The sequence below is a fragment of the Cajanus cajan genome, chromosome 5 (assembly GCF_000230855.2).
Source record: "Cajanus cajan strain Asha chromosome 5, NIPB_CcT2T_4, whole genome shotgun sequence".
Lineage (NCBI taxonomy): Eukaryota > Viridiplantae > Streptophyta > Magnoliopsida > Fabales > Fabaceae > Cajanus > Cajanus cajan.
In genome coordinates, this window is record NC_138521.1 from 9,243,475 (window position 1) to 9,266,090 (window position 22,616).

Below are 22,616 nucleotides of genomic sequence, written 5' to 3' on the forward strand. Positions count from 1 at the left end.
CCATCAACACGTTTCTTGAGATTGAATCCTTCGCCAATTGGCTTCTTTGGGATACCAAGATGCATTCCTGGATCATGATGAGTGAGACTAGTGCTGAACAGCATTGAGTTGTTGACACACTGCACGTTGCTGTTCCCATACATTGCTGGCTTCACTTTCTCACCCTTGTGATGAATTGGTTTCTTTTGGGGTTTGGTTATTTGCATTTCAGCACCTCTGTTTTCCCCTGAAATTGTTATCACCCTAATGCCATTTGGGTGAACATCTTTCCCTTGCTTTTCGTTTTCTTTGGTTGCCACCTTTTTTCCATTTTGGCCAATGCCTTCAATTTGGTTTTCTCTCGACTCCTTCTTTAATGAAACATTGCCACTAGGCTTTTGAATTGTGACTTCTTCCACTGGCTGAGGGTGGACCACCAATTTGGAAGGTGGAAAGGTCATTGGGGTAGTGAGTTTGAGCTTTTGTGGGTGCATGGGGTTGTGAACATGTGGTGATCTTGGTTGAGATTTTGTGACACTTTTGTTGTTGTCATGAGAAGAAGTGTTTGTTGGTTTGAGAGAAGGTTGTGGGATCTCAGACTGAGGAGAACGCAAGGAGGCCAAACGAGACCATGGACGAATTGGAATTGGGTTAGTCATAGCTTTTGCAAATGCTCAACTCAAATACAAGACAAGTGGTACAAATGAAGAAGCTAGGTTGTTGTTGAGTTGATGATATGAGATATGGCTCATGCAATCTTATTTATAGATGCCAAAATGAATGTTGATCCAATAGGAAGTGATAGATTGCAACTTTTCCTACAGTGAAACGATAAGGAACTTTTCATGGTAAGAAACACGGAATGACAGAAAACGTGAAAAGCATTAGATTCGGTTAATTGGCATTTGGCACTTCCAGCTAATTTTTAAAGTGTTTTGCGCTTGGGGCCCATATGGTAGGACTAATTTCTAGTCCCAAACTCATACATCCATGAAAAATGACTTCCACCTGTTTCCTTAATTGTATAGCAGTAGATGCAATCATCTTGGCTATAATTGTGATTTATTGATACACGTCTAACAATATATATGTTACATTTTAATATTCTAAAAAATATAAATTAACGATAACTGAAATTTATATAATTAACTTGTAAAATAAATATTATTCTCGAGTTATAAACATTAGTATGGTTATGATCATTTTACTAATCCACGTATGATTTTCAATAAATCCAATTTTACTAATTAAAATAACTTACTCTACCAATAAAATAACTGATTTTACTAATCACATTATTAGAAAAGTGTCATTTTTCTGCGAAATTTTCAACAACAAAATATTCATAGAATTTTTTTACGAATTTTCTTGCAATAATAATTTCACAAATTTTTTTACGAATTTATTTGTAAAAAATAATTTACAGATATTTCTTACAAATTTTTTTATGAAAAATAATCTACAAGAAATTCTTGCAAATTTTGCTACAATTCTAATGATCATATAAATTTTTTTCCATGGTAAAAATTTGAAGAAAATATTGTAAGAAATTTATTCTGTTTCTTGTAGATTTTCTTGCAAATATAAATTCACAAGTAATGTTTACTAAATGGTAGAAAAATTTTACAAGTAACTTTTTTTGCGGATTTTCCTGCCAATTTTAATCCACAAGAAAAATAAAAAAGAATGTTTAAATTTATAAGTTTAATATTTAAAAAAAACTTCAAGTCGCACATCGATTGAAAATAAAATAATTAAATAGTATATAAGTTGGGGCAACACTTACCTTACAAGTTGATTTGTATGGTTGAGTGTTAAGCTTATAATCTACAATGTTAGAGTTTAAAAGATTATGTATCACATGTTGGAGGCGTGGAAACAAATATTTCGGATGAATTCATTGTGAGCATTTGAAAGTTGAAGAATTATTGATAGAATTTGTAGTAATTTCTTTGATTTTTTTTCGTAAAAAATTTTCCTGTAGAATTTCTTGTGAAAAAATTCACAGGAAACTTTCCTACGAATTTTTTTTTGCAGGAAACTTTCCTACGAATTTTTTTTGCAATAAATTTTACATGAAAATTTCTTGCGAATTTTAAAATTCTCAAAAACATATTATCCACGAAGGTATTACCTGCAAATAAAATTTCGTAGAAAAATTCGTAGGAATAATGTTTGCTGCGGTTTTTAATACAAAATTTGCAGGAAAAGTCGTATGTAATAAGAGAAATTCTAGTAGTGTCATAACTTAGTGAGTCATTTTCTTAATCAAATTACATTCAATCTTAGTATGGTTTACATATTTATATGGCTTGGCCATAGAATAATTGATTTTACAATTATGTCTTAATTTAGGTTAAAATACTTTTTGATCACTATATTTTCATTTACTTTATCTTTAATTAGTGCATATATTTTAAAATAAACTTTTAGTCCTTATACATATTTATCTTTTTCAATCCTTTTTAATTCATATAGTTGTAGTTTTTAATCTTTTTAGTCTATGTTATTAATTTTTTTGTACTATTGTCTCTTTTATGTTGATACTACAAAAATATTAATTCAACTTTGTACGTTTAATATCGAATTTATTTTGTTCTAGTTACTTTAAATTAAGTCTCTTGATGTTTCGAGACTCTTTAGTACTTTTATTTATGATGCTCATCGTTGTGATGTTTTTTTATTCTTGCAAAATTAAAGCATTTATCGTGTCGATACAAAATAGACAATATCAAAAATAGAATTATAGATAAGGACTAAAATGATTAAAAAAATTACAGATATAAAAATTATAAAAATCTATCTTAAACTATTAAAATTTAAAAATGATTAAAAATATAAGTATATAGATTAAAAATATCTATTTTAAAATGTAAAATAAGTAAAATTATAAAAAAAAACTTAAAAAAAATATTAAAATCTTCAATTTTATAATATGAAAAATATTGTCGATCGAAGATTCTTTCTTAACTAATTGACATGAATTGTAACTATGTTGATTCCTGATTTGAAAGGAATTAATGCATCATTTCAGTCGGTCATGATCAATCTCTGAAATTTACACGGCTGAAAATCATATATGTGGAATGTGGCATCTATTAGTTCCCAAATATTAATATGATGTAGAGATGCTCTCTTCAAGGATCTTAATCTTTTGCACAATTGTCAACTTTTGTTGTGTAGTTAACAAAATTAACTCACGACAAAGTTGGATTTAATTCTGGCAACATCACATCTCTTGCATAAGGCGGAGTTAAAAAGTATTGATTGATAGATTTCAATGAAAAGTCAAAAAGAAATTGAAAACATCAAAGTTAAAGTTTGGAACTAGCTCACCAAATCACCAATAAATTTTGTTTTAGGTATCGAAAAGATTTAAAAAAATCCTTTGGGGATGGTAAATGCTATTCCACCTTTCTTGCATTGTCATTCTTGTCCAGTGTCTTTCTATTGTATTCGTTCTTTTTCCACCAACCAAAGCTACAGGTGTTCATGCTCAATGCTGATGCCATACCTAATTCAAGATATCCCATTTCTGCAACACAAAATGTCAACGGATGAGCATGTCCGGGAATCGGTAACAAATAGTTATTTTTCATAATTTTTAATTTACCCTTTGATTCTTTTTTAAAGTGAGAATAAAAGATTATAAATAAACAAAGGTTTGGTCCATCAATTAGTTTATGAACTTTTTAGAAATTTTAAAAAAATTGTAATTAAATTTTTGAACTTTACTATGTTTTAATAATTGAATCCTTGTAATTAATTTGTGCGGATTTCAAAGTAACAATTTGTGATAGTTTTATTGATTCAAGAAACAAAATTTTAAAAATTGTAAATGATCAAAGACTCAATTAGAAAAATATTTCATTCAACAATCTAATTAAAGATTCTCAAAAGGTTAAAAGATCTAATGATATATTAAACTTTAAGTAAATACATTGACCATTAATCAGTGTAATAATTTGATAAGTCGTTACACTTAATATAGCACAATTACTATATAGTTAAAAAAATATAAACTAATCAACTACATTAGGGTTGTCATGCAACAATTACTTGAATATTCATGTAATAAATATATGTATAGGATATAAAAAATATAAAACAGTTCCTGCCAATATAACTGAAAACATAAAGTCTCCTATGGAGTTATATACAATTAATGTACGTACACACAAACATATATAGTACACATCAATATACACTACTTTGTATAAAAGAACACTATCCTTGGTCAGCGTCTCTATACAACAAATATTGTATTAGAACAATATATTCAAAACAAGTCATTTTCAGCATAATCATCCACCAACAAGCCAAGTCGTTCATGTTAATCATATCATGCTCTCATACTAAGAATGATCATTGTAATCCAACAAGGAAAAAAAAAAAGATAAGCTTGTAAAAGAATCAAGATAACCAAATAGAAAAATAACAACTTCATCAATCAAGTTCAATGTCATTGGGCATGGTTATGAACTGATATTAATAAAAGATCTTAACTTATATTGTTTTGTCCTGACTTTTAGTGGTATGGGTTTTTTTTCCTCATTCATTCCAATGATATGAACGGATTTAACAAAAAGAGATTTCATCCAATTTTGATGATTTATAACAATTTTTTTGGAAAATTATTTTTTTAAAAATTTCTTACTAAATATATAAATGAGTATGAACTTTGTTTATTAGACAATGATTTTTTTTTATCAAACATAGAGTTATTAAGGTTTTAAATAAGCATTGAATATTGAAATTTTGATGTGCTCTCATGGTTGAGACTTGAGAAATAGTTTCTGAATTTATGTAAAACCCTTTCTATGGTGTGCTTTTTTTTTTCTATAGAGATGTGAATGTCCTAAAAAAAATTCATAGTTTATCCATAGTTGATGAATATTTAATGAGATTTTACTGCTATTTTGTGAAATTATTGACAATAATGAGCCACATATAAAATAAAAATGAAGTTCTTTAAGGTTTCAAATGTTTCTGTAAAATAAAATTGGTAAAATTTATAAAAATTTATATGTATTGCAAGTTAAGATAACAAAATATATTTGAAAGGAAAAATTATTTGATAGGATAATTTGATCTTTAAAAGTAAGATATAATAAAAGGGATAAAATAAAATTCTTTTAACCAATAAAATTGTTATGATTTTACTGCATAAAATTTCACTTGTTGTTCTATGATATTTATTAACCCAAAATAAGTTTTAAAGGATGATTTAGAGATAATTTACACTATGTTACATTATAAATTATTAGTGATGATCTTCGATAAATCTCCTTTGATTTGGAAAATTAACAATTGATGAGTTATGAGTTGAATATATTATGAGGAATAATATGTTGTAATATGGATTGCTTATTATTAGGTATCTATTTATGATTTTTTGACATGCCTATGAGAAAGGAATGTGGAAAAGTTCTAAAAGCAGAGGAAATCCTACACACACACATTAACTTCTTCTCTTGCTCTCGTCTATGTGTGGATAACCCCACTACCTTCAAACACATTAACTTCTTCTCTTGCTCATGGCTATGTGTGGATACCCCCACAACCTTCAACCCCTTCATGGATTACAATAATGAGGGATTTTGGACCCATGTTGTTGACTCTGTCTAGAGACTTTCATGGGAGTAGCTACCATTTCCTTTATATCGGTGAACCCTATTAGCATTGTTCCACCTTCGTATGTAGATTTACATGTGATATTGACTTCTCCTCTTAGCTATGTAATGATACCCCCACTACTTTCACCCCCGTATGATGATGCTATGCCTAATGTACTATTATTATCTATGGATCAATATTTTGAGTCATCATCTCCTAAAATAATACTAGAGAATAAAGTGTATTAATAAGTGTTTGATTAAAAAATCAATGATAAATATTATAATTAATTTTAAATTTTATTATATGTATATATATATATATATATTTAAGTTTTACCAAAATCTTTATTAATAATTTTTAATTAATAATTTATTATTATACATTATTTTCTAAACCTTCAAATAAGAATAAAAGTGATATCTTCATTTTTGTAACTTTGTGAAATAGTTTCTTTTTCATTGTTTTGAAAAGAGATTTTGTTTAAAGTTTGTTTTTGCTTTTCCCATTTTTCTACTGCTTCTAATAATTTAGGAGAGAGTTGGGATTTTGTTGGAGTGTTGGTTGTTTTCCATGATTCGTGAACATATGATTCACCAATCCATAGATTCATAAAAGACCAAAGTACTTGATGTAAAAGATAATATGTGACTTTAAAATAATATGATTAAACCTTCAAAACGAAGGTTTGTATTGCTTTCCAATTCAACATCTTGGCCCTTCGTACGTGCATCTTGTGCCTTCATATTAAATGATAAAAGTTTGACTATGGCTCTCGTTTATTCCTCAAAAACTTGGCATATATAATATTCATGAAACACAAACAACCGTCGAGTGCTGAAGCTTGAAGCTTTTCATTTGGACTTTGGAGACAGAAGAATATGTAACATATCCTACAATTCATTCATAAAAGTATGCTTGCATATATACTTCAATTCCACACGTTTTTAATATTGTTTTTATTGTCCTAAGTATCCAGAAATTAAGAAAGCTTTTGGTAAATAAAATTATTTAAATATTTTAGGCCTGATGTAAAAATAAAAAAAAACTAAAATAATATTTTAATGTCTGAAAAGTATAGAATTTTTTAATTTAGTTATTTCTAAAAAAATTCACTTTCATTTGTAAAAATTTGTTTTATTTTCATTCTTGCTATCAGATTGATTGTTAAATCTAACAGAAAAAGTAAATAAATTTTTTTTTACAGAAAATAAAATAGAAAAACGAGAATATTACATGGATCAAAATAAAAAAATAAAATAAAATAAAAATAATTAAATTTAGAACGACTAAAATTAAAAGGATTACAACAAAAATATTAATATTAATATTTAAATTTAAATAATCTTACTTTAATTGGATTAAGCTTTTATTTAAACTAAATTTATAAAGTTAAACTTTAATTTGTCCTTATACAGAGTAAAAATATTAATTTTTAATAATCATTTAAAAATAAATAAATCTTAAACTTAAAACTTCTTTAAAGTCACCCAATAAAGTTGTAATCATTTTAAAATTATGAAGAAAATATAACAAATGGAAATATAACAAATCATTTTAAAATTAGTTAACGCTAGAGAGAAGAATATATAAGACTTTCTTTGAGAACGAAACCTCATAAACTTATTCTCAAAGGAATTCTATAGAGAAGTTTTAGAGAGAAAGACTCTAGGTCCGTAAGCTCATTTCTCTCCCAAATTTCTCTGTTTGATTCTTCTTCTTCTCTAGATTACTAATCTCTTTTGTCTCTTCTTTGAATTCAGACTAGAAAGCATGATTTTAGTGGATTGAAGTCTACGAGTCAACCGTTCAGAAAATTCCTCTCCTTCTTCCTCTTCTTAGCTATTTTGAGCAAATTTTCAAGTAACGGAAGTTAAGATTTGGGATTTTGGGTTGAAAATGTGGGGCTATTGAATGAATTGAAGGTTAATGTTGGTAGATTTGTGAAATCTAAAAAATGTGGAGAGGATTCAAATGGGTTTTGTGTGGAAATGGGGGTTTTTGTTGTTCTTGAAGCAAAGCTAAAATTTGATGATCTTCTTGAGTTATTGTGGATGCATGTCGTTCTTCTTGGATTTTCTGAGTTATATGATGTTAATGCTTGAAGTATTTTGGGTTGCATGTCTTGATCGTTGCATGGATTGAAAGGATTGGGAGATTTGAGTTGTTCATCTGCTGGTATGAATTTTCTAAGTTTGAGACGCTAAGCGTGAGATTCTGGGCTTAGCGTGACAATTTTGAATGCTGCTAGAACTCTAAGGCTAAGCGTGGGATTCTGGGCTTAGCGTGAGAGTGAGATGTGCCTCTGTAAGGCTGACGCTGAGCGTGAGATTCTATGCTTAGCGTGAGAGCTGAGTTTTGTCTCTAGAAGGCTGAGGCTGAGCGTGAGTTTCTAAGCTGAGCGTGGGGACTTAGTTTAATAAAATTCTTTTCTAATTAAGTTGGTTTCCTACATGATGGATGAGTAGTATGTTGGAAGCTTATTGCTTGAGTTGTATTATGGTCAAATGATGTCAAATAAGTTGTAGACATGTGGTATGATGAGGAACAATATGTGTTGAACATGTTACATGTTGTTGGAATTGTTTATATGTTGTGTAGTTGGTTCATATATGTATGATATATGATGAAAATTGTTGCTTGATTCATATTTATACTTGGTAATGATATATATGAATTTTTAAATATGATTTGGTATGTACTTCCATATGAGGATGATATTGATCATGGTGGTGGATTGACCATGTATGATGTATAATGTATTGTTGCATGTGATGCTTTATGACATGTGTCTAGCCTAGGATTTGAGGAGAAGGAAAATGTTTGCGAACTAGAAGAGCTCACATAGAGTCTCTTGAGAGTGGTAGTGCTTGGATAGGCTACTGATTTTGGGTGAAAGTGGTGCTTGGATAGGTCACTGGTTTGGGTGAGTCTCCTCTAAATCCTTAGCTAGTGTTCGAGCGGGGTATGAGATTGAAGGTTATTTCCTTAATCAAGTACTAGGAAAGGTACGTGGTTCCTTGTAGATGGTCGGTGGACGAACTCCACAAGTGACTTGGTAATGCATGGCAAGGTTGTGGTAAGTCTATACCCAACTGTGTTATACCTGACGGTAGAACCGGACTTTCAAGTGTGTAAGTGACATCATCCAAGTAAACTCGAGTGGGGATTAATATCTCGGTTTGCTGTGACCAAGCTGACGCATTGGGCATGAAAACGGTTGGATTGGTTTCGGTAGGATGAGGTGTCACTTATGTTGCTCTGTTGTTAGGGATATCTCCTAAGTGAATGCATGACAACGCAATAGATGATATATATGCATTGATATCTTTCATGTGTTGCTTAATTGCATGATTGTGGTTATTTTGAAGTATATGGTATTTGACCTCATGATTTGGTGATTTTATAAATGAGTAGCATAGATGTTATTCTTATGCTTGTATGGTTGTTTGTTGAATTCTAGCTTACCCTTCTGTTTCTATGTGGATGGACTGCAATGATCATACTTTGTATGGGAGCAGGACAAGGCTAACTTGGAGTTGTGATGACTGCTGCAGAGGAGTGGGAATTTTGGTCCTGATGTTATATTAACATAGGATGTATTAGTTATAGGACTTGACTGACACAAGGACATTACCATGATTTTTGGATAACTGTATATATTTATGTACATATTTTTAGGTGGTTTGTATTTATATAAACATTGATTTTATTTATTTTGCTTGTATATCCATATATGCAGTATTATTTAGTTAATGATTATCCTGGTCGACTAGTATAGTTGCATGATTCACAAAATATAAAGGCTATAGCGGGTCATTACAGAAAGTAACAAACATAAAATATAAAATATTATAGAGATCTCAAAATAAGTAGTAATATACAAGTATGAAAATTAAAAGGTTTATTTTTAATATAATCTATAAGTGATATTGATGTGGCATACAAAAGATGTTATTATAATTTTTCATTCTTTGTTTTGATTTCTTTATTATTTTATGCTTGAGCATTATGATTCATTTTACTATCCTTATCTTATTTTATATTTAATTTTCTTATTTTTATATTTTTTAATAAATTTTTAAGGATGATTATATCATTATATGACTTACACAAAGTTGCACATTTACGTGTTATATTTTTTTTTCAACTTATCAATGCATTTATTATATTTAAAGATTTAAATTTTATACATTTAACTCAAAAAAATATTTAGTCCTTATAAAATAAGGTTGATTTTATTTTTATCTTCTTTAATTTCAGTTATTTTTATTTTGATTCCCTCAAATTTTTGTTGTTTTCATTTTGGTCCTCTCAAATTGTAGTTATTTTTGTTTTGATGCTTTTATATTTTGGTTACTATAATTTTTTCACTTTTCTATTTTAGTTTTTATAATTTTTTACTTTTTTTTAGATTTAATGACTAATTTGATAGTGAAGATAAAAATAAAAAAGGACCTAAAAGTAAAAATATCATATTTTGAAGAAATTAAAAAGTTATTTAAGTTAATATTTTATATTTTATCGTATCTTGAACCAAATACATGGATCATACTTTTTATTCATAAAAATAATGTTAATTATAATGTTTTTCATATTCTATTTTTAATATAATATTTATTATTAAATAGGATCCTACTAAATCATCGCGCCTTCATTTTAATTATATATCGCTAGAAAGTTTTAATGTTTCAAATAAACTTCACTAGAGTGGATAAGATTATTGGTAACTTTTATACTACTTTTTAAAATAACTATTTAAATTATTTAAATTTATTTTTTCATTATCACATGAATAAAATTCTTTAAAAATTTTAATATTTTTTCATTTACAAAAAAAAATGTTTATCATGATGATGGTATTATTTAATTGATTTTTTTATAACATATCTATTACAAAATATACTTTAGAAAAATCATCACGCATTTGTAAAATATTTTAAAATAAATATTTTTTTTACATAAATTGTGAGACCCCTTTCCCTTTCCTTTCTTCCTTCACTTTCACTCTAACTCTCTTTCTCACTCAAACTCTCACTTCTCCTCACTTGCCCATTTTCTTCCTTGTGGTGGCTGTGGTAACTTAGGTGTTGGTTAGTGGCATTCGGAGCTGGCTGAAGTTCTTCTTCCTCGTTTCATCTTTCCGTTCATTTTCTCCTCCGATCAAGCTTTCTTCTCCATTGTTTTCTTCGTCCCGGAGCTCAGAATTGTACCGAGGTAAGGGAAGTTAGTTTTGGCTATGTTGATTGTTGGGAGTGAGCTAGAAGCTCACGTATAGGTTGATTGTTGTGTATTGATGATTGAAATGGGAGGAAATTTGTTTTCGGGTTTTCCGGGGTTTGGGTGAAAATTTGGGGTTTTCTTTGAATTGTGGTTGCATGTGTGAAAAGATGATGTTTTTGAATTCTTTGATGGAAATGTGGACATTTGGATGATTTCATGTTGGTTTTCTGGTTGATTTTGTAGGATTTGATGAAGTTTTCGAAAGTTTGAGGGTTGCTGCTGAGCATTGCGCTAAGCGCCGTTCTTCGTGCCGGGCGCGTGACCACTTGGGGGCTCCATTTAGGCAAGCTCGTCGAGTGAAAAGATGTGTGCGCCGAGCAAGCTTGAGAATGTGAGCATCTGGATGGCCCACGCCGAGCGCGACTTGGACCGCGCCGGGCGTGATATCAGGAGGTAACATGTTTGGGGTTTTCCGGTGCTGCGCCGAGCGCGACCTTGTCTCGCCGGGCGTGGAGACTCCTTGGGAGTCTCTACCAATGGGGCGCTAGGCGCAATTTGAATTGCGCTGGGCGCGAGACCTTGGGGAGATCTCTGCCTTCCCTGCACCGAGCACGGGTTTAGGCACGCTAGGAACGTGAGACTCCTTAGAGTCTCTACCTGAGGTTTGCGCTAGGTGCAATTGGAATTGTGCCGGGCACATTTTGAGCCTTGAGCTCTCTTGCTGGTCTGGGCTGGGCGTGGGGACTCTTACGCCGGGCGCGCTAGCCCCTGGTGCTCTCTGGTCATGCTGCACCGGGCGCGACCATGAGTGCACCAGGCGCAGAGGTGATGTTTAGTTACATGCTGATAAATGTGGTTATATGCTGAGCTGAGCTGAAATTGATGAATATGTTGTACTGTTAGATGTTACTGCTGAATTAGGATGTTTAAGCTATGATGTGAACCGTGTTTAGTTGTTTAGTTGTGTTGTGTTGTACTTTGAGCTATGTTAGCTGGGCTGTGAGTTGTTTGGCTGTGTTGTTTAATGCTGAGCTGTGTGATGTTATTGACGTTATACGGTGTTGTTATTGCCACTATGTGGTGCTATTATTGCTGATATGCAGTGCTGTTATTGCCACTATGTGGTGCTGTTTTTGTCGTTATGTGGTGCTATTAATGCTGCTATGCAGTGCTGTTATTGCCGCTATGCGGTGCTGTTATTGCTGAATGCTGTGATATATTATGGGCTGATGTTGTTAAGCTGGTTGATATACTGATAGCTGTAGCTGTTTACCATTCATATTTTATATATGTATGTTGATTTCTTTCACTAGCTTACCCTTTGTTGTTTCCATGTGGTTTGGACTGCGATCATACTATGTATGAGAGTCGAGCAGGGTTAGGTTGGTGTGCTGAGGAGAGTCTGCAGCTGGTAGATGGCGTTTGTTTTTGTTGTTGTATTTAGCTACTTAGTGTAGCATTGTTGGATGTATTTTGTACACTCTGACTCTAGCCAGATTTTTTTGGACCTTGTATATATATATATATATATATTCTAGACACTATTCTGTGTGGTGTTCTGGTATGTTGTGCTGTGTGTAGTGACCAGTCGGGTCGTTACACTTTAGTGGTATCAGAGCAGTTCAGTAGGCACTCTTTGGGGGTGGTTCCTTTAGACTTTTGTTGTGCTGAGCTCTGTGTTGTGTTGTGCTGCTGTGTTGTTTTGCTGTGCTGATTCCTTTGTTGATTGTTGTGTTGTTGATTGTTGTTTGGTTTAGTTATTGTATACTAAAGATGCTGTTACTTTTGTAGACAATGACTAGAACCAATAAGCAGATAGCCCGTGCCATGGAGATGATAGTTATGGCTATGTAGCAGCAAAATGCCTATTTTGCTCGGATGGACGATGATAGAGCTATGGCTGGTGCAACAAGGCCCGTGGAGTCACAGGAGAGCCGGGATCTTGCTGAGTTCCGGAAATGCCATCCTCCACAGTTCAAGGGAGATGCAGATCCAGAGGTAGCTGACCACTAGATTTGTGAGCTGGAGATGATCTTCACAGTGTGGGGATGTTCTCAGGAGAGGAGGTTGGCATATGCTGTGTACATGCTGGTTAGGGAGGCTGAGCATTGGTGGAGGGGTACCCATCACATGCTGACCACTAGAGGAGTGGTTATTGATTGGGAGTGCTTCAGGAGGGTGTTCTTGGAGAAGTACTTCCTGGAGAGCGTGAGGCACGCCAAGGAGGCTAATTTCATGCGATTGCACCAAGGAGGGATGACAGTATCTGAGTATGCGATGAGATTCGAGCACTTGGCTCGTTTCTATTTGCAAACTATATCTGAGGCCTGAAAATGCAGGAAATTTGTTAAGGGTCTAAAGCAAGAGCTGAAGAGAGTGGTGGTGCCTATGGCCATCACTGAGTTTCCGGCCTTGGTGGAGAAGGTGAAAGTTGTTGAGCAGTTAGAAGGTGACAACCGTGTGATGAAGACTGTTGAGGGACCAGCTAGGTCCAAGAGAGGAGGAAATTAGAGGAAGCCATATGATAGGCCCCAACCACAGTAAGGGGGTCCTGTCATCAGGCAACCTGCTGATGCTGCTAGAGGAGGAAGACAGGGTGGAGGTGCCACTCTCAGATGTTACAGGTGTGCTGGACCCCATTTTGTCAGGGATTGTCCACACACAGAGAGCCGGTATTTCAGGTGTCATTAGATGGGTCATGAGTTGACCAACTGTCCCACTAGAAACAGATCGGAGAGGGGTGCTCAGAGGAGTGATGTGCAGAGAGGCGATGCTTAGAGGGGTGATAGACCCACTATAGCTGGTAGAGTATTCGCTTTGACTGGGGTTGAAGCTTCTACTTCCTCAGATCTTGTGAAGGGGAAGGGTAGAGCCGCTGGTAAAGATGTGATATTTTTGTTTGATTCTAGAGCTTCGCATTCTTTTATCTCTTATGCTTGTGCTGCTATGTTGAGTGTGTCGGTGTGTGATTTGGGGTTGAGACTTCTTGTGTCGACGCCCGCTTCTGCTTCGGTTGTTGCTTCTAAGCTGTGTGTTGGTTGTCCAATTGTTGTGAATGAGAAGAGGTATAAGGCGAAGTTGATTTGTTGACCTTTGGTGGATATTGACATAATCTTGGGGATGGATTGGTTGTCCGCCAATCACATCCTTATAGATTGTGCCAATAGGAGGTTGATCTTTCCTCAGGTGGAGGAGGAGCTGTTGATTTCAGCTGGCCAAGCTGAATCATTGTTGAGGGATGGAGCAGAATGTTGTCTTCTGCTTCCTGCCATGGGTGTGGAGACCGAAAGGGTCATAGCTGAGATTGATGTGGTGAGGGATTTTGCTGAGGTGTTCCCTAATGAGGTGCCTGGGTTGCCTTCTATTAGGGAGATGGAGTTTAGCATTGACTTGGTTCCAAGTGCAGGGCCAGTGTCGGTGGCTCCCTATAGGATGGCTCCTGCTGAGCTAGTTGAGCTGAAAGGTCAGTTGGAGGACCTTTGGAGAAGCAGTTGGTACGACCAAGTGTATCGCCGTGGGGGGCCCCCGTGTTGTTAGTGAAGAAGAAAGATGGAGGTAGTCGACTTTGTGTGGATTACCGGTAGCTGAACAAGTTGACCATTAAGAACAAATATCCACTTTCCCGGATAGATGACTTAATGGATCAACTGAGGGGAGCATCGGTGTTTTCTAAGATTAACTTGAGGTCAGGTTATCACCAGATCAGGGTGAAGGAGGTTGACATACCGAAGACTGCTTTCAGGACTAGGTATGGTCACTATGAGTATGTTGTGATGCCGTTTGGTGTGACCAACGCCCCGGCAGTGTTCATGGATTACATGAACAGGATCTTCCGGCCCTTCTTGGATAAATTTGTGGTGGTGTTCATTGACGACATCCTGATTTATTCAAGGACCCCGGAGGAGCACAATGAGCACTTGAGGTTGGTGCTGGAGATTTTGAAGGCAAAGCAGTTGTACACTAAGCTTTCGAAATGTGAGTTCTGGTTGGATGAAGTGAAGTTCTTGGGACATGTGATCTCAGCTGAGGGGATTGCTATTGATTCGGCTAAGGTGGAGTCGGTGTTGCAGTGGGAGCGTCCAAGAACTGTCACTGACATTCAAAGTTTTGTGGGTTTGGTGAGTTACTATAGGAGGTTCATTGAAGGATTCTCCAAGATAGTAGCACCTCTAACCCAGCTGACAAGGAAGGAGCAGCTGTTCATTTGGACTGATGCCTGTGAGCGGAGTTTTGATAAGCTGAAGATGAGGTTGACTACTTCTCCTATGCTGGTGTTGCCCGATTCTAGTGAACCCTTTGATGTGTATTGTGATGCTTCTCACCAGGGTCTCGGGTGCGTGCTGATGCAAAACAGGAAAGTAGTGGCATATGCTTCAAGGCAACTGAAGAACCATGAGAGGAATTATCCCACTCATGACTTGGAGTTAGCAGTAATTGTGTTTGCCTTGAAGATATGGAGGCATTATTTGTATGGTGTTCGGTTCAGCGTCTTCAGTGATCACAAGAGTCTGAAGTACCTGTTTGATCAGAAGGAGCTGAACATGAGGCAGAGGCGGTGGATGGAGTTTCTGAAGGATTATGACTTCTAGTTGATGTATCATCCTGGGAAGGCCAATGTTGTGGCAGATGCGCTGAGTATGAAATCCATCCACATGTCTAGTATGATGGTGAAAGAGCTGGAGCTGGTAGAGGAGTTCAGAGATCTAAATCTCTGTGTGGAGTTAGCTCAGGATCACATTAGTTGTGGGATGATTATCATAACTAGTGAGTTCTTGAGGCAGGTTGGACAGAAACAGTTGCAAGATGTTGAGCTGGTAAAACTTCTTGGTTTGCTGGGTACCGAGAAGGCTGTTGGTTTTGAGCTGGGAGAAGATGGAATCTTGAGGTTCAAGGGCAGAATTTGCCTACCTCATGATGCTGAGCTGAAGAGAGCTGTGTTGGAGGAAAGCCACAAGAGCAGACTTAGCATACATCCTGGTATGACTAAGATGTACCAAGACCTCAAGAAGACTTTCTGGTGGTCTGGTATGAAGAGGGAGATAGCTGAATATGTGGCAGCCTGTCTGACCTGTCAGAAGGCGAAGGTGGAGCATCAGAAGCCGAGTGGGTTGATGCAGCAGATGGAGATTCCAGAATGGAAGTGAGATAGTATCACTATGGACTTCATCGTCGGGTTTCCTAGGTCGGCTAGGAATAGTGATGCTATCTAGGTGATAGTTGATCGGTTGACCAAGTGTGCACATTTCTTGCCTGTCAACATGAAGCGATCCTTGGAGAAGCTGACGCAGTTGTATGTGAGGGAAATAGTACGGTTGCACGGGGTGCCTTCCAGTATTATTTCAGACAGAGATCCGAGGTTCACTTCCAGATTTTGACAGAGTCTACACCAAGCCTTAGGCACGAAACTAAAGCTGAGTTCTGCTTATCATCCACAGACGGATGGTCAGTCAGAGAGGACAATCCAGTCCTTGGAAGATTTGTTGAGGGCTTGTGTGTTAGACCACTTGGGAAGCTGGGAGGAGGTCCTACCGCTGGTAGAGTTTTCTTACAATAATAGCTTTCATGCTAGTACTGGGATGGCATCGTTTGAAGCCTTGTATGGCAGGAGATGTAGGACTCCTTTGTACTGGTATCAAGATGGTGAGTCAGTGGTTGTGGGACCGAAGCTAATCCTACAGACTACTGACAAAGTGAAGATGATTCAGGAGAGAATGAAGACTACTTAGAGTAGGCAGAAATCATATGCTGATAAAATGCGTAAGCCTTTGGAGTTTGCTGAAGGGGAACATGTGTTTTTGAAGATGACCCCGACTTCTGGTGTGGGTAGAGTGCTGAAGGCAAGGAAGTTGACACCGAGGTTTGTTGGTCCCTATCAGATCATACAGCGTGTGGGTCCGGTTGCTTATCGGTTGGCCTTGCCACTGTCTCTTTCAAACCTACACGATGTATTTCATGTATCCCAGCTGAGGAAGTATATTCATGACCCTGGTCATGTGGTGGAGCTGGATGATGTGCGGGTGAAGGAGAATCTGACATTTGAGAAGTTGCCAGTAGCTGTGGTTGATCATAAGCTGAAGGAGCTGAGGGGCAAGTCCATTGCTCTGGTGAAGGTGTTGTGGGATGCGGCTACTAGTGAGGCTACTTGGGAGGTGGAGCAGCAGTGCAGGGAGCGGTATCCGTTTCTCTTCCCAAGTAAGTTTGTTTTCAGGGACGAAAACTCCTGTTGTAGGGGAGGTTATGAGACCCATTTCCCTCTCCTTTCTTCCTTCACTTTCACTCTAACTCTCTTTCTCACTCAGACTCTCACTTCTCCTCACTTGCCCATTTTCTTCCTTGTGGTGGCTGTGGTAACTTAGGTGTTGGTTAGTGGAATTCAGAGCTGGCTGAAGTTCTTCTTCCTCGTCTCATCTTTCCATTCATTTTCTCCTCCGATCAAGCTTTCTTCTCCATTATCTTCTTCGTCCCGGAGCTTGGGATTCTTGTACCGAGGTAAGGGAAGTTAGTTTTGGCTGTGTTGATTGTTGGGAGTGAGCTAGAAGCTCACATATAGGCTGATTGTTGTGTATTGATGATTGAAATGGGAGGAAATTCGTTTTCGGGTTTTCCGGGGTTTGGGTGAAAATTTGGGGTTTTCTTTGAATTGTGGTTGCATGTGTGAAAAGATGATGTTTTTGAATTCTTTTATGGAAATGTGGACTTTTGGATGGATTGCATGTTGGTTTTCTAGTTGATTTTGCAGGATTTGATGAAGATTTTGAAAGTTTGAGGGTTGCTGCTGAGCATCGCGCTGAGTGTCGTTCTTCGTGCCGAGCGCGTGACCACCTAGGGGCTCCATTTAGGCAAGCCCACCAGGCGCAAAGATGTGTGCGTCGGGCGAGCTTGAGAATGTGAGCCTCTAGATGGCCCATGCCGAGCGCGACTTGGACCGCGCCGGGCGTGATATCAGGAGGTAACATGTTTGGGGTTTTCCAGTGCTGCGCCGGGCGCAACCTTGTCTCGCCGGGCGTGGAGACTCCTTGGGAGTCTCTGCCAAGGGGGCGCTAGGCGCAATTTGAATTGCGCTGGGCGCGAGACCTTGGGGAGGTCTCTGCCTTCCCTGCACCGAGCACGGGTTTAGGCACGCTAGGCACGTGAGACTCCTTAGAGTCTCTACCTAGGGTTTGCGCTAGGCGCAATTGGAATTACGCCGGGTGCATTTTGAGCCTTGAGCTCTCTGGCTAGTCTATGCTGGGCGTGGGGACTCTTATGCCGGGCGCGCTGGCCCCTGGTGCTCTCTGGTCGTGCCGCGCTAGGCGCGACCATGAGTGCGCCGGGCATGGAGGTGATGTTTAGTCACATGCTGATAAATGTGGTTATATGCTGTGCTTAGCTGAAATTGATGAATATGTTGTATTGTTAAATGTTACTGCTGAATTAAGATGTTTAAGTTATGCTGTGAACCGTGTTTAGTTGTTTATCTGTGCTGTGTTGTACTTTGAGCTATGTTAGCTAGGCTGTGAGTTGTTTGGCTGTGTTGTTTAATGCTGAGCTGTGTAATGTTATTGCCGCTATGCGGTGCTGTTATTGCCACTATGTGGTGCTGTTATTGCCACTATGCAGTGCTGTTATTGCCACTATGTGGTACTATTTTTACCGCTATGCAGTACTGTTAATGCTGCTATGCAGTGCTGTTATTGCCGCTATGCGGTGCTGTTATTGCTGAATGCTGTGATATATTATGGGCTGATGTTGTTAAGCTGGCTGATATACTGATAGTTGTAGCTATTTACCATTCATATTTTATATATGTATGTTGATTTCTTTCACTAGCTTACCCTTTGTTGTTTCCATGTGGTTTAGACTGCGATGATCATACTATGTATGGGAGTAGAGCAGGGTTAGGTTGGTGTGCTGAGGAGAGTCTGCAGCTGGCAGATGGCGTTTGTTTTTATTGTTGTATTTAGCTACTTAGTGTAGCATTGTTGGATGTATTTTGTACACTCTAGCTCTAGCCAGATTTGGACCTTGTATATATATATATATTCTAGACACTATATGTATATACTTATTTTTTTCTGTGTGGTGTTCTGGTGTGTTGTGCTATGTGTAGTGACCAGTCGGGTCGTTACATAAATAAATTTAGAAAAAATGACACATGAAAAAGACGGGTAAGAGAGAATATAATTCATTATTTGTTTATTTTTAGTTAATATACATAGAGAGAGAGAGAGAATTTAAGTTGTGATATAAGGACATTAATGAATAAATTTTATGTAATAAGTAAATTTTGTATAAAAAATTTAGTATCTATATTTGGATTAAAAACTAAAATTATATATATATATATATATATATATATATTTTAAATTACAGGAAATAAAAATTAAAAAATATATTTTAAGTTTTAAAAACTAGAAGCATATTTAAATTTCATTAATATTTATGTAATTTTTTTAACGAGAAAAAAAAAATAACTATGATTGATATTAAAAAAAGAAAAGTCGACGCATATCTTCACTTGGCTACCTTGTTAGACAACAACATTGGCTGCATTTATATAACTTCCAATATATTTTTGGAATATGAATTTCACTACTCAATTACTTACAATCACATTTATCATAGTCTGTTTCACTATAATCAAACATACTTCTGCACCTTATTCAAAAAAGGTGATCTTAAAATGTGAAAAGTGGGGTGATTCTGGTGTTGCAAAAAATTGGATTGGAATAGATCCAAATCCAAGGGAACATTCACATTCAAGGCCATTTTGTGAACTCAAACACTTTGAGTACAATGTCAAATCCAGTGGGAATCTGTGACACAAATAGTAGTACGTTTAATGTATTCAATGCAATGTGAAAACTTCTGGCTGTTTCACTCCCTTTCTGCATCGATGGTACCAAAGCTGCTGAAAGTGCCCACAACACTGTAATAGCTGCACACAAAATTTGCCTAACTATGATCACCACTTTGAAAACTAAAATACAACAATACAAGAGATAAGTGTTATATTTTTCAAATTGATCATTCTGTTGAAAAAGCTAACAAAATTGTGAAACTATTTCAATTCATCTTTCAAAATCTTTACCCTCTATGACCAAATGCAAGTTTAAAATTGTTACCTGCTCCTGCAAACAGATGTGGACCTGGAAATAGTTTTCCTGTCCTAATCCAAGTGTTGAGTCCTCCACCAACAGACTCAAGCACTCCAAATCCTAAAAGTATGGACCCTGCATTATAGTGCCTATCCCTGTAAGACCCTTTCAGCAGCTCTTTCCTCTCCTGAATTTTAGAAGCCAATAAATTAGAATTAGGTACTCCTCATAATTCAGTAATTCATACATTATATTGTCTCCAATTTCAATCTAACACTCAGTAATTAACAGAACAACCCCACAGATCTTAAAGGAAGATAGGGTATAATGTTTTTTAAACAATTAAAAGAAGATAATATAATTAATATCTAGGAGTGTTTGAGTTATATTTTTTCAAACAATTATCGAGAGTTAGTATAAAGTATTAAAAATTTGATGATGTATCTGAAATTTTGTAAAACCATATTATATCAGTGTAATTTACTCAAAGAAAAAACATACATGAGGCAAGCTTTTCGGCTAATGACCTAATATAATCCAGGGTCCTACTAATAATTTAGAAAATGAATTTCATTAAATCAATGAATAGGTTATTTTAAGACAAGTATTGAATCACCATAAAGAAATTTGCAGGATATATAACAATGGGAACAAAAGCAAGGATACCTCAGTAAGTTGCTGAATTTTGATTTCAACTTGTGATGGTGGCACTTCTAGTGCTTTACCTTCTGGGGTGACCGGGGTTGGTTTCACTTGTTTCTTGAGCTCATTAATCTCATTCTGAATAGTCCTAACTCTCCTCCACTGCCACCCCAAATACCCTGCCCATAAAGTATACAAGAACAAAGAAATCATCACAATGGGGTGTATGAGAGCAAATGTTCTGCCCTCAAGTATCCCAAACTCCCCATCAACAGCAAGTGCAAGGTCCTGTCTCAACAATAGTTATGCCACAAAGTGAGAGACAAATTAACCCTTTAAAGAGTAATAAAAGTTTGATTTGAAAAATTTCTCTTAACTATGTATAAATTAAAAATAAAATTTTGTAAAAACTAATTGAAAATAACTTTTATAAATTAGTTTATATATTTAAACTTATTATTTTTCCTTATTTTTTCGTCATGGAATTGTTTTTGAAAAAATGTATCCAAAGAAAAATCGGATACTTGTGTATAAAATCAACCAGGGTGGATCCTTGCCTTTTGGTCTAACAAGAAGGGAAGTGTGATCGGTAGGAGGGAAAGTGAGGTTGTTTTGAGAACATTGCAAGTTTGATTCAATAATTTGTTTGAGTTGGGAATGGGGGGATCTTTTGGAACATTGAATCTTGATGAGATGTGGGGAAGTGGATGAAGTTTTGGGGTTGGTTTGAGAGGAAGAGTCAGAAGAGTAAGTGTGGAGGCCATGAGTATCCTAGGAAGGGAGAGTGAGTGAGGAGACAAAAGAAGGGTCTAGGGGTGAAAAATCCAACAGTGGAACAGTAAACAAGATAAGATTACATAGGATTGAGATTTGAGAGTGAGATGTGAGATTACACTCCATTGACTAAGCTTGCATGGCATGACACGTTCGCATGGTCCCATGTCATGCCTTATAATTCACGCACGACAAAAATCAAAATCCACATGTAAAGAGGAAAGAAGGGGCTAGAGACAATTAGAAACTGGTAAGGTCAATTCTACAACCTATGATTCATCATGGCAATTTTTCAAAGATGATACGTATACATGAGAGAAAAAGAAATACGAAAAAAAAAAAGAGAAAATAAAAGTTGTAAGAGATGATATGTCATAATAAAATAAAATAAAATAATAAAGTGAAAGAAAAAAATAGTTGTTCAGTATATTCTAGAAGAAAAAAAATCTCTTAATACAAAAATCTATTTGGGAGATTGAACTCTCTCATTAAATATTTTAACCACATGATTAATATGCATAATTATTTGTCGAATATACTGCACAGTATTGGTGAAACATAAAATTGTAAATATATTTATATGCCATATACTGTTTTAAAGATGCTTAACTTTGTAACCCTAATTATAAATGACATGAGTTGTTGTAAAGTTGTTGGTTTCAACTATTACCGATAAAAGGAATATAGGGCTGATAAATAGTATTAATTTAAAAAGAAAATATTTATAACCAATAGACATATCTGATACTATTTTAAAATTAAAATATGTAAGATTAATTATAAACTTTTAAAATATTTGTTGGAGCTTAAGAACCTCCTTGAAATTTTTAATGAAGATCTCACACGAATAATAAGGGCTGTAAAAGAAAAATAAAGGAATTTTTTTAGTAATAAGAAATAAAAAGAACTAAGTTCCTGAAAATTATTTGTCAAAATATGTTTTATTAGTTTTTAAAATTTTTAGAAGAAACCTAAAAGGAATCATTATTTATATAATTTAATCGTTTTAAATAAAAAAAAAACTAATAATTGAGATGGATTATCCTTTGTGAATTATTTGATAGGTAAAATTATTTCTTTAGTTGTCTTTTTTTCATGAGGAACTAATTTTAGATAAACCTTTGTAGTTTTTTTTTCCCAATAAAATCCATTGTCACATTCACAGGCCGAGAAAGGCCCAAAAAGAAGAAACAACGTCTCCAAAAGAGTCATCCAACAGTCTACCCTCGAATAAATACGCCCACACAAATCTAAGATTGGGCTGATTATCCATTTGTCCTACAAATTTGGTCCAATTTGAGGATT

The 22,616-nt window shown here is 35.5% G+C and overlaps 1 protein-coding gene across 1 annotated transcript; it reads right to left on the minus strand.

The window, feature by feature from the left end:
- Nucleotides 1-19,324: 19,324 nt before the first annotated feature.
- LOC109806139 (uncharacterized) lies at nt 19,325-21,372 on the minus strand. Its single transcript, XM_020368516.3, has 4 exons — nt 21,095-21,372; nt 20,562-20,825; nt 19,923-20,082; nt 19,325-19,735 (listed from the first exon to the last, which is right to left on the minus strand). The coding sequence occupies exons 1-4, from the start codon at nt 21,299-21,301 to the stop codon at nt 19,557-19,559; spliced, it is 810 nt and encodes a 269-aa protein (XP_020224105.1). The 5' UTR covers nt 21,302-21,372; the 3' UTR covers nt 19,325-19,556.
- Nucleotides 21,373-22,616: the final 1,244 nt, after the last annotated feature.

Excerpts from the sequence above, each read along its gene's own strand:
- LOC109806139 (XM_020368516.3), bottom strand. The coding sequence starts at position 21,301 with ATGGCCTCCACACTTACTCTTCTGACTCTTCCTCTCAAACCAACCCCA. Across the intron at positions 20,826-21,094 it reads CCTTCTTGTTAGACCAAAAG|GACCTTGCACTTGCTGTTGA; the intron begins GCAAGGATCCAC and ends TTGTTGAGACAG. Across the intron at positions 19,736-19,922 it reads ACATCTGTTTGCAGGAGCAG|CTATTACAGTGTTGTGGGCA; the intron begins GTAACAATTTTA and ends TTTTGTGTGCAG.